The sequence below is a fragment of the Prionailurus bengalensis genome, chromosome E1, assembly GCF_016509475.1.
Source record: "Prionailurus bengalensis isolate Pbe53 chromosome E1, Fcat_Pben_1.1_paternal_pri, whole genome shotgun sequence".
Taxonomy (NCBI): Eukaryota; Metazoa; Chordata; class Mammalia; order Carnivora; family Felidae; genus Prionailurus; species Prionailurus bengalensis.
The window spans coordinates 44,197,862-44,212,470 of record NC_057347.1 but is presented as its reverse complement, the minus strand read 5'-3'; the positions used below and the strand labels follow the sequence as shown (position 1 = coordinate 44,212,470).

The 14,609-nt window shown below is 48.3% G+C and overlaps 1 protein-coding gene across 1 annotated transcript in view; it reads right to left on the bottom strand.

Moving 5' to 3' along the window:
- The window catches only part of ITGB3 (integrin subunit beta 3), a 55,503-nt gene extending 50,409 nt beyond the window's left edge, over window positions 1-5,094 (bottom strand). Inside the window, exon 1 of the mRNA XM_043584900.1 lies at window positions 4,903-5,094. Coding sequence (XP_043440835.1) covers window positions 4,903-4,969 — 67 coding nt within the window. The 5' untranslated portion in view covers window positions 4,970-5,094. The remainder of the gene's footprint in view (window positions 1-4,902) is intronic.
- Between the last annotated feature and the right edge of the window lie 9,515 nt (window positions 5,095-14,609).

The following is a 14,609-nucleotide window of genomic DNA, read 5'->3' as shown; positions in this document are numbered from 1 at the left end:
TATGTGTCACAATTCAAAAAACCATATACCTAAAAAGGATGGATTTTACTGCATGTAAATTACCCTTCAGTAAACCTCACTTTATTTTTTTTTTAATTTTTTTTTCAACGTTTATTTATTTTTGGGACAGAGAGAGACAGAGCATGAACGGGGGAGGGTCAGAGAGAGAGGGAGACACAGAATCAGAAACAGGCTCCAGGCTCTGAGCCATCAGCCCAGAGCCTGATGCGGGGCTCGAACTCAGGGACCGCGAGATCGTGACCTGGCTGAAGTCGGACGCTTAACCGACTGCGCCACGCAGGCGCCCCAAGTAAACCTCACTTTAAAAAGAGTGTTCCTCGGGGCACCTGGGTGGCGCAGTCGGTTAAGCGTCCGACTTCAGCCAGGTCACGATCTCGCGGTCCCTGAGTTCGAGCCCCGCATCAGGCTCTGGGCTGATGGCTCATAGCCTGGAGCCTGTTTCTGATTCTGTGTCTCCCTCTCTCTCTGACCCTCCCCCGTTCATGCTCTGTCTCTCTCTGTCCCAAAAAATAAATAAACGTTGAAAAAATAAATAAATAAAAAGAGTGTTCCTGGAGGGGCATCTGGGTGGCTCAGTCAGTTAAGTGTCTGACTCTTAATATTGGCTCAGGTTACAATCCCAAGGTTATGGGATGGAGCCCCCAGCCAAGCCCCACATTGGGCTCTGTGCTGAGCGTGGAGCTTGCTTAAGATTTTCTCTCTCTCTCTCTCTCTCTCTCTCTGCCCCTTCCCTACCTCCTGCCCCCCCCTCCTGCTTGTATGTGCACACTCTCTAAAAAATAAATAAACAAATAATAATAAGAGTGTTCCCGGAGACACTATGTACATGGGGAAAAAAGGCAGATTTTACACATTTCTTTTGCTGGATAGTTTCACGTTGCAATAAACAGCAGCAGCTTACACAGGAAGAATAGACAGTATCATTCTCCCACTCCCACCTGCATTGGCACTCAGGAACCGAGTTCCTTCAAACACAATGATCTTCCCATCTAGGAACGGGCAGAGCTCAGGGGCAAGGAGGCGAGGCGATGGGGTGAAATAGCAGGCCAGCTCTGTGGGCAGCAGAGGGGGCTGGCTCAGGCCAAGTGGTTTATCCCTGAAGCTGCTCAGTCACTCCCCCAGTTAATTATCTGTCTGCTGATTCATGAGTTGTGGTTCCTGTGGGCATGCTTCTTGGCTATTTCTGCCAACAGAGGCAGAAGGATTCGCAGGGCTGGGAGGGGATGATAACCAGAGATCCTGAGTGTGGTGGGGAGTTACAGAGGAAGAATTTCTATTAGGAAATTCCAGAGTCATATCCATTTTCCCCCTCCTCACTGTCGCCTCCTTACCCCATCTTATGCTGTCCCCAGGAGATCTCTACCACTCACACGGTTTTGAGGGAGGTAAAGGAGAAAGCTTCCCTCCTGAGTGTCTACTCCCAGGAGAGAGGGAAAAAAAAGCAGACAATCCACAGAGGGTCCCCTGAGAACAGAGGTCTAAGGCACCATAGTGCAGAGATCCAAATGCCCAAAGAATTCATGGTCTCAGCTGTATTCTAAAAATCTCCAGAATGCCCAGATGGAACACTGGAGGATCCTCTGTGAATCAGTGCAGATATTCAAATACTGGGTTTCTTGCAATGAGGCACATCACCTCCAGATGCCTTTTGCTAGCCTTCCCTAGGTATTTATTTTGGCTGCCAGGGTGCCAGTCACTGGGCCTACAGCACTGAACAAAACAGACATGTCCTTCTCCTCACGGCACCTGAAATCTTGTGAATGTCTTTCACTTTCCTCTTTTCCCAGAGACAGAACTTAAGGTTTTCTAGTATATAAAGCAAATGATGGGCCTCTTTCCTCCTTGGTCTCTTCTGTGGCTTCTTGGTCTCTTCTGTGGCTGAGATATGCCACACCACCAATGGCGGAATGTCACAAGGGTATGGGATAAGGGACTCCATCGTCTCATTCTGGGAGCCTGGGTTGCATGCCTGCATGAAGCAGTAATAGCTCTTGTCTCCAACACATGGTAAGTACCATGGATAGGAATAATGGCAATAGTAAACGCCATTTGGGGTGCCTGAGTGGCTCAGTCGGTTGCACATTTGACCCTTGATTCGGCTCAGGTCATAATCCCAGGGTCATGGGATCGAGCCCCACATCCAGACCCGTGTAGGGCTCTGTGCTGATTCTCTCTCTCCCTCTGCCCGATCCCCTACTCACGTTCTCTCTCTCTAAAATAATAACTGATAATAATAATAAAATAGTAAATGCCATTTGTTGAATGCTTATTTTGTGCCTTTATCTCATTTAATTGGCATAATCATCGAAGTACTGTTTTCTCCACTTTACAGATGAGGAAACTGAGATTCCCAAGAGATGAAGTAACTTGCCCAAGGTCACACAGCCAATAAGAGGCAAAATCAAGAATTAAACACGCATCTGGCTGGTTTTAAACCATAGCTGTCCCTTTCCCCAGCCAACAAGCCTTCCTGCCATGTCTCTCCAAGCCCTGAAGGTTCCTGCAGAAGCTTCATCTCGAGAGTTTCCAGGATATAAACTCAGAAGGAGAAATTAGCACTTCAACTCAGAACTAATCAACTTAGATGGCGACAGCAAACAAAACTAGTTATCCCTCAGGTCTCAGGTTAGAATAAAGACTTAAACTCGGGAAGCCACAAAACCCAATACCTCTTGGGTGAAGCCAGAAAGATCATCTTTGCATGTAAATTCCAAATTTCAATTCTACCCTCAAACGACCTCGCTTCTCCCCATACCAGACCCTCCTATTCTGGGACAGCCTCTCTGTGCCACCACCCAGCTCTTTCTGTGTGTCCCTTCAACACTGTGTGGACCAACAACCCTCTTCTGCTCTCATCCTAACCTCCTGCTTCCCCAGGAATCTGACAACACCTGCAACCCAGCAGCGGGGGATTCAACCCTGGGGTAGGGGATTTAAACATAATCGAAATTGCTTTTACCAGGAGTCTATTATTTTGGAGGTCTGACTCTAGAGAGCAAGCTCTTAAATACTTCTCCACCCTGGCTCTCAGAAGGAGTCTGGGGCTGGCTCAGCACAACCCATCACAACAGCTGGAATGATCCCAATCAACGACGAATCTGTGAACAGATCTCCCAAAGGATATTTAATGCAAACTTAAGTATGTCAATGCGGTGGTATCCTATATGGATCATTACAACTCTGTAAGCCAGATCTACAAAAAAGACCAGGAGGGAGGGGTGGAGGAAGAGACACCAAAATGACAGGTACACTCCTCATCTTCACTAATACTGGCACCTGCACCATGCTAGGCTCTACCTTATGTTACTTCATTTCCTTCTAAGACTATAAGAATATAATGATTAGACTCGGAAATCATTCAGAAATTCAGAAAGCTGTAGACGTAAAAAGAAAATGTTTTAAGTTCTCGGAAGCAGGCAGCCCCACTGCCCTCATCGACACCAGGCAGCATCTGAACCCCGGCTCTAACACCTCCCAGGACACAAGGCTGGAGATGCGTATTTCTGTCCTATGGTCACCAGGCTGCTCACTGTAGGCTGAAGACATCGGTTGACATGTTTGAGCATCTATCGCATGGGAAGCTTCGGCAAAAACAGCTTAGTCCCCTATAAATGATCTGTAACTCCCCCATCACATCATTCATACAGATTGTGGGGATGGTTTCCTGGGTGTACATTTATCTACAAATTCATCAAGTCATATACATTAAATAAATACAGCTTTTTGTATGTCACCCATACATTAAAGTGTTTTTTTTTAATATTGTTGCCTTGTCCTGTATAATCTCTTATACACACACACATACACACACACACACACACACACACACAAGATCTTGAAGGCAGTCATCAAAGTATTTCTGAAGAGCTATCTTTGATATGGACTTATCTCTTTTAAATACCTTCTGCAGGATTTAAATTGTCTTACAAGGAGTACTACTGGTTTCATTAAGAGTACATATATGTACACATGGGTGTCCTCTGCAGAGGAACGCCCTAGCGGACCAGGAGCCAGAGTTCTCCCTGGCAAGGTCACTAGGGCTCCGGAAGGACCACGGGCAGCATCCCTAGACTGTAATCTCTGCCCCTCCACCCGCTCCCCAGGTCCAATGAGGCCGAATCGAATGCTAACCGCCTTGGCATGGTGTGTGCAACAGCGGGAGAGACAAAGCCAGGGATCGAAGCCAGTAACAGGGACCCGTGGTGTGGCTCCTCGCATATACTGGAGGGCGATCCCGGAAGCGGAGGCACTGCTGTAACCCAGGACCCAAGAGGAGGGTGGGAGCCAGAGCCCTCACCCTCCTCCGAACCGCTCCTGCCGGGAGCCACCAAGGAAAAAGGAGAAAAGAAAAGAAAACTTGGGAGAAAGTGTAACCCAAGGAGAGAGAGGAATGTGCAGGAGCGGGCACACCCGCGCGCGCACACACTCTCATCCGAGCAGCTACAAGCACATCCCTCGACAGCGCGCGGGAACAGCCCCGGGAAGCCGCAGCTCGCCGCGCCCACCCGAGCCAGCCGGCCTCCGCACGCCCCAGACCACCTGCGATGCGCGCCGCCCCGAAGGTGCGCCCGCCACCCCCCCCCCGCGCGCGCGCGCGCGCGCGCGCCGAGGCTGCCGGGGGCAGGCGCCCGACTCCCCTAAGGGCTCCGGCGTCCTGGAGGACTCGCCCCTAGGTGGCCTCTGAGCCCTGCTACCGCGGAGTCGGGAAGCTCCCCGGCTGCGGGCTCCGGCGTCCCAGCCTGGCCCCGCGCACTCGGAGCGCAGACGCGTGGGGGCGGCCCGCGCGTTTCCCGGCTCCGAGTCCGCAGACTCCGCGGCGGCAGGATGCGCGGCGCGGATCTCCGGGGAGCCGCGTCCCCGCAGCGCGGGAGCCTCACCCACCTCCGACACCGACGCCCGCCAGCGCCCCCAGCACCAGCACGGCGGCCCAGAGCGGCCGCGCTCGCATCTCGTCCGCCGCCGCCGCCGCCGCGCCCGCCCCACAGCGAGTAGCGGCGCCCGCGGCCACTTTTCCCGCAGCGGGAGGGGAGGGGAGGGAGCGGACGCGGTGGGTGGGACAAACGGGGCGGGCCGCCGACTCGCGCTTCCTCCCCTCCGGCGCTTTTCTGGACCCTGCGCCGGCAAGGGGGCGGTGGGAAACCTCGGCTCCTCTCCCCCCGCCTGGCCGGGACCCGCCTCGAGAGGCGAGGCTGGGACCGGAGCGGGGTCGTGGGCACGTTCTCCGCAGACATCCTGGTCCCGGGGTCCGCGTCCGGATCCCGGGTATGCTTAGAAAAGCCAGGAGCCTGTGGCCCGTCTCTTGACCCAGTCTCACCTCCTGAGGGCTTTCTCTTTCACCTGAGCTCCTGGGCACTTTCCCTCTGTACCTTGAGTTTCATTCATGCACACTTTGTTTATTTGACAACCTTTTGAATGCTTACTCTATGCCAAGCACCGGTCTAGTCCTTCGTTATTCACTATTTTTCCCCCTTTGGGTTACTTTGGTTTTCCAGAAAGCCTCTTGACAAGACCGCATCTCAAGCTTGTGTAAGCAATGATGTCCATAAAGGGCCTCTCTCTACAAATACTTGGCTTGCGTGTGGAAAGTGATCAACGTTTCAGGACAGGGGCCAATACACTTCCTCCAAACGCAAACTCACAGGCTTTGCAGCTTTATCGTATTTTCCTCCGAGGTTTCCTTCCCACTCTCTGCCTGCCCCCCCCCCCCCCCCCCCCCGCCAATCCCTCCCCTGGGTCTCTGGGTCTTTCCCAAGACCAGAAACCAGCCGGCTCAGAGGGGCAAAACGCCGTGGATGTGAGCAGCAGACCGCCAGGGGCTGGGGCTGGTGCTCCTGACGCAATGGGTAGCTCTAATGACATAAAAACCAAACCTGATGCATCAAAGAGGATATGGAAGTCTCTCCAGCTCCTGGGCTCCCCTAAGGGCTTTCAACCTGCCCCTGGGCTTCCCTAAGCCCTCTCTTGAGACACGCAAGATACCTGAAACCTGGCCCTGACTCAGCTTTCCAGCCTCATCTCCCACCCTAGCCCAGGAAGTTAACTTGGCATTCTCAGACACTCCATGGCTTTCCATCTGACTGACCTTCCTAAATCTTCCACCTGGAAAATTACACTTCTCTTTCAAAATATCCCCGATGTAATCTCTTCCAGGTAGGCTTGTCTGGGCCCGTTCCTCCAGCCCCACCCTCTGCAGAGGTGGGCACTTCCTCCTCGGACCTCCTAAACATTAGGATACAGCAAAAGAGCAGCACCCATCAGCAGAAATGTCACTAGCAAGTTGAAGGGGACAGAGGAGGAGCCAGCCCACAAAGGGTAGCTGGGCTTCCTGACCCGGGGTTTGAGACACCAGCTGCACATGCCTCTCTCAGCTGGGGAAGAGTCTCTAAACCATGTTCACAGTGCTGTCCTTGCCCTGGCACAAAATCCAGATCACATGGCCTGGTCACATGTCTGCCCACGTATTTACTTATTTGCTCAATTCCCACAATTATAACCAATCTCCCAATCACCCAGGCGTCTCCTCAGCCTAGCTCTGTTGGCCCCAGAGGTTCAACAAACCTGCTGTCCCACTCCCTCCCCAGCCCCTTCAGCCTGAAAAACTTCCTTTAACAAACCTTGCAGTGAAGGTCTCCTGGCAACAAATATGCTCAATATTCATTTGTTTCCTGCTCGTTTGCAATATTTCTTAGATCTAGATTTCTATGTTGACAGCGGTAGGGGAGGTGGTTTTCTTGTACTTTAAAGATGTTGTTCCACTGTTTTCTGGCCTCCACTGTTTCTTATGAGCAGTCAGCCACCCCTACCATTGTGGTTCCCCTGTCTTTTCCCTCTGGTTTTGGTTTTTGTTTATTTGTTTTGAAATCATTTACAGAAAAATTACAAAATACTAAAGACTTCTCTCCAATCCTTCACCCGGTTTCCTCTAATGTCCACATCTTATTACCAAGTCATAATTACCAGACGCAGGAAATTAACATAGACACAATAGTATTAACGAATCGAGATACAATATTTGGATTTTGCCAATCTTCCCACTAAGATCCTTTTTCCAGTCCAGGATCCAACGTGACATCTTCTCGGCCTATTTCTTTCCTCACCTTGACACTTTTGTGTCAATTGTTAGGCCAGTTATTTTACAGTATGTTTCCCGGTTTGGGTTGGTCTGATGTTTTCTCATGATTGTATTGAGGGATTCTAGACAGAATACCACAGTAATGATGTGCTCGTGGACACGTCATATCAGGTGGTACCTGATGACAGTATGTCTTATTACTTACAATGTTAACCTCGGTCATTGGTTAACCTCGGTCAACGTTAACCACAATGTTAACCTCGGTCACATGGTTCACGTGGTGTGTGCCAGACTTCTTCACCATAAAGTTACTGCTTTCCTTTTTGTAATTAATAAGTGTTTTATGGAAAGACACTTCAATTCTATACAAATATGTTTTTCTTCATACTTTCAATAATTTTAGCACCTGTTAATGGTTCTTGACTGCTATCGGTCCCATGGTGTTTGATTAAGAGCGATTTCTACTTCCTTTTTTTCCTTTCACTGCTATCAATTGGAGTTCCACAATAAGGAAGAGTTGCCCCTTTTCTCTTATTTTAAAATTTCAATTATTGGGACGCCTGGGTGCTTCAGTCAGTCAAACGACCAACTTCGGCTCAGATCGTGATCTCACGGTTTGTGAGTTCGAGCTCCGCATTGGGCTTTGTGCTGACAGCTCAGAGCCTGAAGCCTGCTTTGGATTCTGTGTCTCTGTCTCTCTCTGCCCCTCTCCCACTCATGCTCTCTCTCTCTCAAAAATAAAGAAACGTTAAAAACATTTTAATAAATAAAATAAAATCTCAGTTATTTACTTATATCAGTATGAATTCGTGGATATTTATTTTATTCCACAAGTCACAATGCAGGGCCATCATTATTTTGTTGCTCAAACTGTCCCAGGATGGTCTCTAGTTGCTTTTAAGTTTTCTCTTTATCTTTGCTTTTTTTACCAGCTTGACTATAAGGCGAATAGGTGTTGTTTTCTTGGTATTTATCCTGCTTGGGGCTGATGAGTCTTTTGAATATGTAAGTGGCTTATTTTTCACCAAATATAGGAACTTTCTTAAAAATATTTTTTTTATTTTGAGAGAGAGAGAGACACAGAGCGTGTGCATGGGGGAGAAGGGCGGAGGGAGAGGGAGAGAGAATCCTAAGCAGGCTCCACTCTGTCGGCGCAGAGCCCGATGCAGGGCTCAATATCACCGACCATGAGGTCATGACCTGAGCCAAAATCGAGAGTCTGATGCTTAACCAACTGAGCCACCCAGGCACTCCAATCACCAAATATAGGAACTTTTAAGCTATTATTTCTTCAAATATTTTTTCTGCTCATTCTCTCTCCTTACCTTCTGAAATTCCAATTACACATATTTTAGATGTCATCTAAATATTTACAATTATTTATATAATTATAAGTATTTAGATACTATCCCACAGACCACTGAGGCACTATTCTTTCTTTTAATCCCTTTTTTCTTTTTGTTTTTCAGATTAGACTATTGATCTCTCTTTAAGTCTCTCAATTCTATATTTTGCAGTCTCTAATATGCCGCTAAGCCTATCCAGGGAATTTTTCAGACATTGTGTTTTTAAGTTCGAATAATTTCCCTTCACTTCTCTTTTATAGTTTCAGTTTCTCTGCTGAGATTCACCATATCTTCAGTTATTATGTCTATGTTTCCTTTTATGTCCTTAAGCATGTTTATAATCCTTTAAAAATGCCTGTCTGCTCATTCTGACTCCTCTCAGGGACTGTTTTACTTGATTGCTTTTTTAAAAACTGTGGGTCCCAATTTCCTGCTTCTTCAAATATATAGTAATATTAGACTGCATACTACACATTGTAGATGATTCATTTTAGAGTTTATGTGATCTTCCCTCGAAGAGCGTTGAGTGTCGTCCTATTAGGCATTTAAATTACTGGCAAATAATCTTGATGCAGTCAAGCTTGGTTTTATTACTTTACAAAACTAGTCTTTTATATATATTTTTTATTTTTAGTCGTTTCTATTTTTGACTATAGAACACAGTCCTTACTCCTAAAGCGCATAGACCTCCTGTATCATCTAGGGACCCAAGTTGTTCAGTGAGATCTCTGCACTCCGACTGAGCTGAAACTCCAACGTCTCTAGGCGATGTGCAACTTCTGTTCAGCTCCCAGCTGCCTTTTGCTAAGACTTCCAGAACTTCACCATGTACATGTGCTGCTTCTCCCTCATCTAAAGACCCCGGGGGACACCCATGCAGACTTCTGGGGGCGCCTCTCCAGTCAGCAACTTCCACTCTAAGAACCTTCCCCACAGATGACAGCCCCCTCAGCAGCCTCCAGCTCTAAGCTGTGCTCTTGGGTGAGACCGCCATGCCCTTCTTAGGTTCACTTCCTCGCAATGCCATCCAGATGGTCCCCCCCAAGCAGAAAGTGGGGCAGCCATAGGGCTCACCGCACGTGTTTCCCTTCCCTCGATGGTTTTAGTTCGGCGTCCAAAGCAGCTCCTCAAACATTTTGTCTAAATGTATTGTTTAACATGGGAGAGAGAGCCCCATACCACTTTGTCAGAGTCAGAAGCAGAAGTTCTGTGATTATGAGTTTTTTCACGCTCACCTCTCCATCGCTGCTGAACAATGAGCTCCTGGACAGCGGGCACTGTAGTTCGTTATCTTTACATTGCCCAGTAGGACCTCAGCATGTAAAAGAATCTCTTCTATTTTTTTTTCTTACTTTCTTAGCAACTAATTTTAACTACTAATTACTTTCTACTAATTTCTTAACTAATTTTCATAAATTATTGGGGTGCCTGGGGGGCTCAGTCGGTTAGGCGCCCGACTTCGGCTCAGGTCATGATCTTGTGGTCCATGAGTTCCAGCCCCGCGTCGAGCTCTGTGCTGACAGCTCAGAACCTGGAGCCTGTTTCAGATTCTGTGTCCACCCCACCCCCACCCCCCCCAACCCCGCCTTCTCTCTCCACCCCTCCCCTGCTCGTGCTGTCTCTTAAAAATAAACAAATGTTGAAATTTTTAATTAAATAAATAAATAATGAAATAAAATATTAATTGAGCAACAATGGTGGACACAGAGCGTCCATTCTGTGGTCTTCTTGAGAGTCTGCGGATGGAGGGGAGGGGTGTTGAAGGCATGACATGTAGATCTTCTCCAAGACTTTTGCCCCTTTAAGAGGCAAAAATCATGTTATCTGGCCCCTTGCCTGACCATAGCTGAGCTGACACCAAACTAGGGATCCTTTATCTGTGCTCTCACCAGTTATCTGCCCCACTGGGGAAGCCCCACCCCTGTTCAGATCTTCATTGGAGGAACCAGGTTTTGGCCATTTCCTAGACCTCTTGCCTTAAAAGTCATGCTTGCCTTAAAAGTCATACTAGTTACGTGATCTTGAAAAAGTCCAAATCTTCTCTATAGTCATTTCCTGTATCTGTAAAAAATAACCCATCTGGTCCCTGCCCTTTTCCTCACCACCAATCCCACTCTAACTCTAAGCCCCGCCCTTCAACACACACACATCGTTATGAGGTTCTATGAGACCATGGATGTGAAAGCCCTTTGGACTCTGAAAAGCACGGAGGAATATGTAATTATTATTGTTACTATTTGTGGAAAGACTGTAGATCTCTCAATGCAAATCCATTCCTGTAGTTAAGGAGACTAAGTGTGGAGTCGCATGTTGGCTCAGAATCTTCTCCTCCTACACATTTGGCAGAGGTCCTTCTGTCCATTGAGAAAAGGCTGACCTAGCTGTTCCTTTGGCTCGAAGGAAAATGGGCTTTTTAGAGTCCACAATGACTAAAACTGGTATAGCTTGGAATGTCTAGACTCCGGGGAGCTCTCTGAGAAAGTACGCCTAGATTTTATCAGGATAGTTGGGGAGAGAGGAGCTCAGCCTTGGCATTTTACATTCATTCACTAGCACATATCAAGTACCTGCTATGTTCCAGGTCCTTCTCAAGATACAGTAGCAAAGAACACCAGGGCCCCGCCCTCCTGGGGCTTGGGCCCAGTTGGGCCCAAGACAATCAACTTCTGTCCTGGGGTGCATCCTCTCATGAACCAGAACTATCTCTGCTGAGGAGAAAAAAAAAAGTGAGAGCCAAGGACTTTGCATCCCAGCTCAACATACAAGGTACCACCTGGCCGAGACTCAAGGATTCAGGCTCTATGCCCATAGAAGGCATCGTGTGACTGCTTACACTCCATCTGAAACCAATTCAGGCCCTTTCCCCAACCAACCCTGAAGCCAGGGTAACACCATGTTCTGATAACAGAGCTGCTGCTTGGCTTCTGACACCCAATTCCTGTTTTGTGTCTTTCTAAATCCCCAGTCATTGAGTCTCTGCTCCAGTGAATACAAGCTTGCAGCTGGGCTCCAGACACATGTCTTAGCCCTTTCAGGCTCTCCTTACTCCCCCTTTTAAGAGAGAGTAATGTCAGGATTGAACTCACCATAGTCCGGTGGCCAGGATTCAAAAACTAGCTCTGCCATTTGTTAGTAACCTGGGGCAAGTTACTTAACTTCACTCGGCCTCAGTTTCCTCATCTGCAAGATGGGAGTTAGATGGGAAAAAAATTAACATAAGACAGTTAGCACAGTCGCTGGCATGTAGTAAGTACTCAATAAATGTGAGTTAACTTTTCCACCTTAGGATCAACTCATCTCTGCTGGATTCCTAGTCAAAATCCCCAGATTCTGCCTAGAAGTCAAGACACCCATCTGCTTCTTCATTGCTCCTATCGCTAGACCCCTGGGCAATGTTGGCCCAGTTAAGGTGGGAGGACATTATAGGCTATGGGTGAGGCTGTTGCTGGTCAAACTGAGCATCCTCTGACAGCTCCTAGGTCAGATTCCCTGCCCCTGTACTGATCCATGGGTGATCTTTGGCACATATACAATAGTACATTGCATATATACCCTCCTCTTTTTATATACCTCCTTCTTTACAAATATTGATCATTTTCCTTAATCCTCATACTAACCACATAATAACTTTTAACAGAGGCAGAAAGTAAGGCTTGGAGGGATAAAGAGGCAATTAGTAGCAGTAGTAGTCAAGGCACCCGGGTGGAAGGTAGTAAAGCTAGAACGAAGAACAGGTTGATCTGGGGTGCATGGGTGGCTCAGTCGGTTGAGCATCTGACTTTGGCTCAGGTCATGATCTCACAGTTTGTGAGTTTGAGCCCCACACTGGGCTCTGTGCTGACAGCTCAGAGCCTGGAGCCTGCTTTGAATCCTGTGTCTCTCTCTCTCTCTCTTTCTGCCCCTCTCCCACTCATGCTCTGTCCTCTCTCTCTCTCTCTCTCTCTCTCTCAAAAATAAATGAACATTACAAAAAAAAAAAAAAACCGGTTGACCTGATTCTACAACCCATTGTCTCCCACACATTAAGTGTGGGTACAGGATGGCAGACACCCCCAAATGTTTTAGGTGGGCATTGCCATGTTAATGGGAGAAATTCCTATTGGAATACAACATTCTCGCGCTGCCCATTTCTGAGATAAAATTGGGAAGTCTACAAAGAAACAGTTACCCGTAGGGTCTCTGCAGTCCAGGTCAAGCCCAGGAAGTCTACGCGAGGGAATTATGGCCCATGGAGGCACCCAAGGCCTTTTTCCACCAGAAAAGCCTTCTCCCTACCCTCCCACCCCCTAAGACTGCTCTATTTCCAGGTCCTGACCACTTCCTGTCTTGACTATTATAAGAAGTTCTCAGCCATGCCCGGCTGACTTCTGAGATACGGCAGCCACACCGGAAAAACCTGGGCACTAGACCAAGGTCTGGGCCGAACAGAGGGCCCCTGGGATTCAGCTTTTCCCTGAAAGAATGACAAAGAGTGGGATGACGGTGAGCTGGGAGTGTGATCAGCAGTATGGCTCACTTCCCCATGGCTCTGGCTGTTTCCAACCCAGTAAGACCTGCAGTCCTGGGCCCCAATCTGGAAGCCACGAGGCCTGAGGAACTGAGGAAAGTGTGGAAGGGGAGAGTCATGCCTCATTCACCCTCACCAGGACCCCTGGCAGGAGAACACCTCCACTTCTCTGGCCCTCCCTCCCCCCACTCTCCTCTCCACCCCTCTTGCTCCATTCTCCTCCCCTCAGGGGCTCACACTTGTGACCACCCCAAGGGCCTTATTCCCCATCCCTCGCTAGTTTCTCCCAACCACCTTTCATCTGTCCTCCTGATCCTGTTTCTTTGGTCCTTCCCTAGGGGCTTGCACCCTCACCCCCAACCCTTAAATGCTCAGCGGAACTTGTACGTGATCAAATCTTCAACTGAAAACCATCCTACTTTAATGAATGCCCTGTTCTTTCTGGAGCTTTCCTTTGCCCGGATCACAAAATGTGATGTTTCCTCTTGCCTCAGAACTGTTACTGGGCAATCCACTGAATAAGGCAAGATGACAGAGTGGTAACAACTTCATAGCCAACATTCATTAAGGGTTTATTTTTGTTGTTGTTTTTCAATGCTTATTTATTTTTGAGATAGAGAGAGACAGAGCACGAGCAGGGGTGGGGTAGAGAGAGAGGGAGACACAGAATCCAAAGGAGGTTCCAGGCTCCAAGCTGTCAGCACAGAGTCCGACGTGGCGCTCGAACCCACGAATCGTGAGATCATGACCTGAGCCGAAGTCGGACGCTTAACCAGCTGAGCCACCCAGGCGCCCCAATTGAGGGCTTATTATGTCACAGCCACTGTGCTAAATGCTTCATACATGTTACCTTGTAAAATCCTCACAGAACCCCTCAACGAGATGAGTATTGTTTTTATCCCCGTTTCTCAGATGAGGACAATAAAGTACAGAAAGGAACAGTCCACTCGCCCAAGCTCATTCATTGATAAACCATAGTCCTCAGCTCCAAACCCTGGCATTCCAACTCCCAAGCCCAAACATTCAATTAACAAGCCACACCCAGGACCCTTCAATGCCTACGCCCGCTAAAAGTGGTTGATAATGGACATTTGGGACACTCTGGCAGGGACCATGGGTGCCCTTTGAGGCAGGGGGACAGAACTTTCAAAGTCCCTCAAAAACTAATTGGAGCGTGGCAACACACGGAGGACAAGCACATGATAAACTCGCCGAAGATTCAAGAAATGAGCTACGCGGGCTCTAAGCCATAAGTCCCAGCCCTATCTATCTGCAGCAATTTTTAATTGTATTTCTTATCGAGATAGAAAAAAAAAAGGCAAATAAATGCTGGAGTGATTGTGTATCAGGACTACTCCTAACAAGTCCAAACCTGTAGGAAAAAAGAAATTTAATAACCTATCCACCCAAGCGGCAGATCTTATCACACCAGTGACTCACTGCCTCTCCGACTCTGCCCTGGAATACTCTCTTCCTGTCCCATCTCCCCCACCCAGCAACCCTCAAATTCAGCTCAACCAGACGCCTCAGATGCTACAAAGAAAGGGACAGGGTCACCGGGGAGGCGTCCCCTCCTCTCACTTTCTCAACTGGAGCCCAGAGTAGCATTCCCCGGTTCCTTTGAGGTCTGCTCCCTGGGAAGGGTCTCTGGTCACTTCCTTAC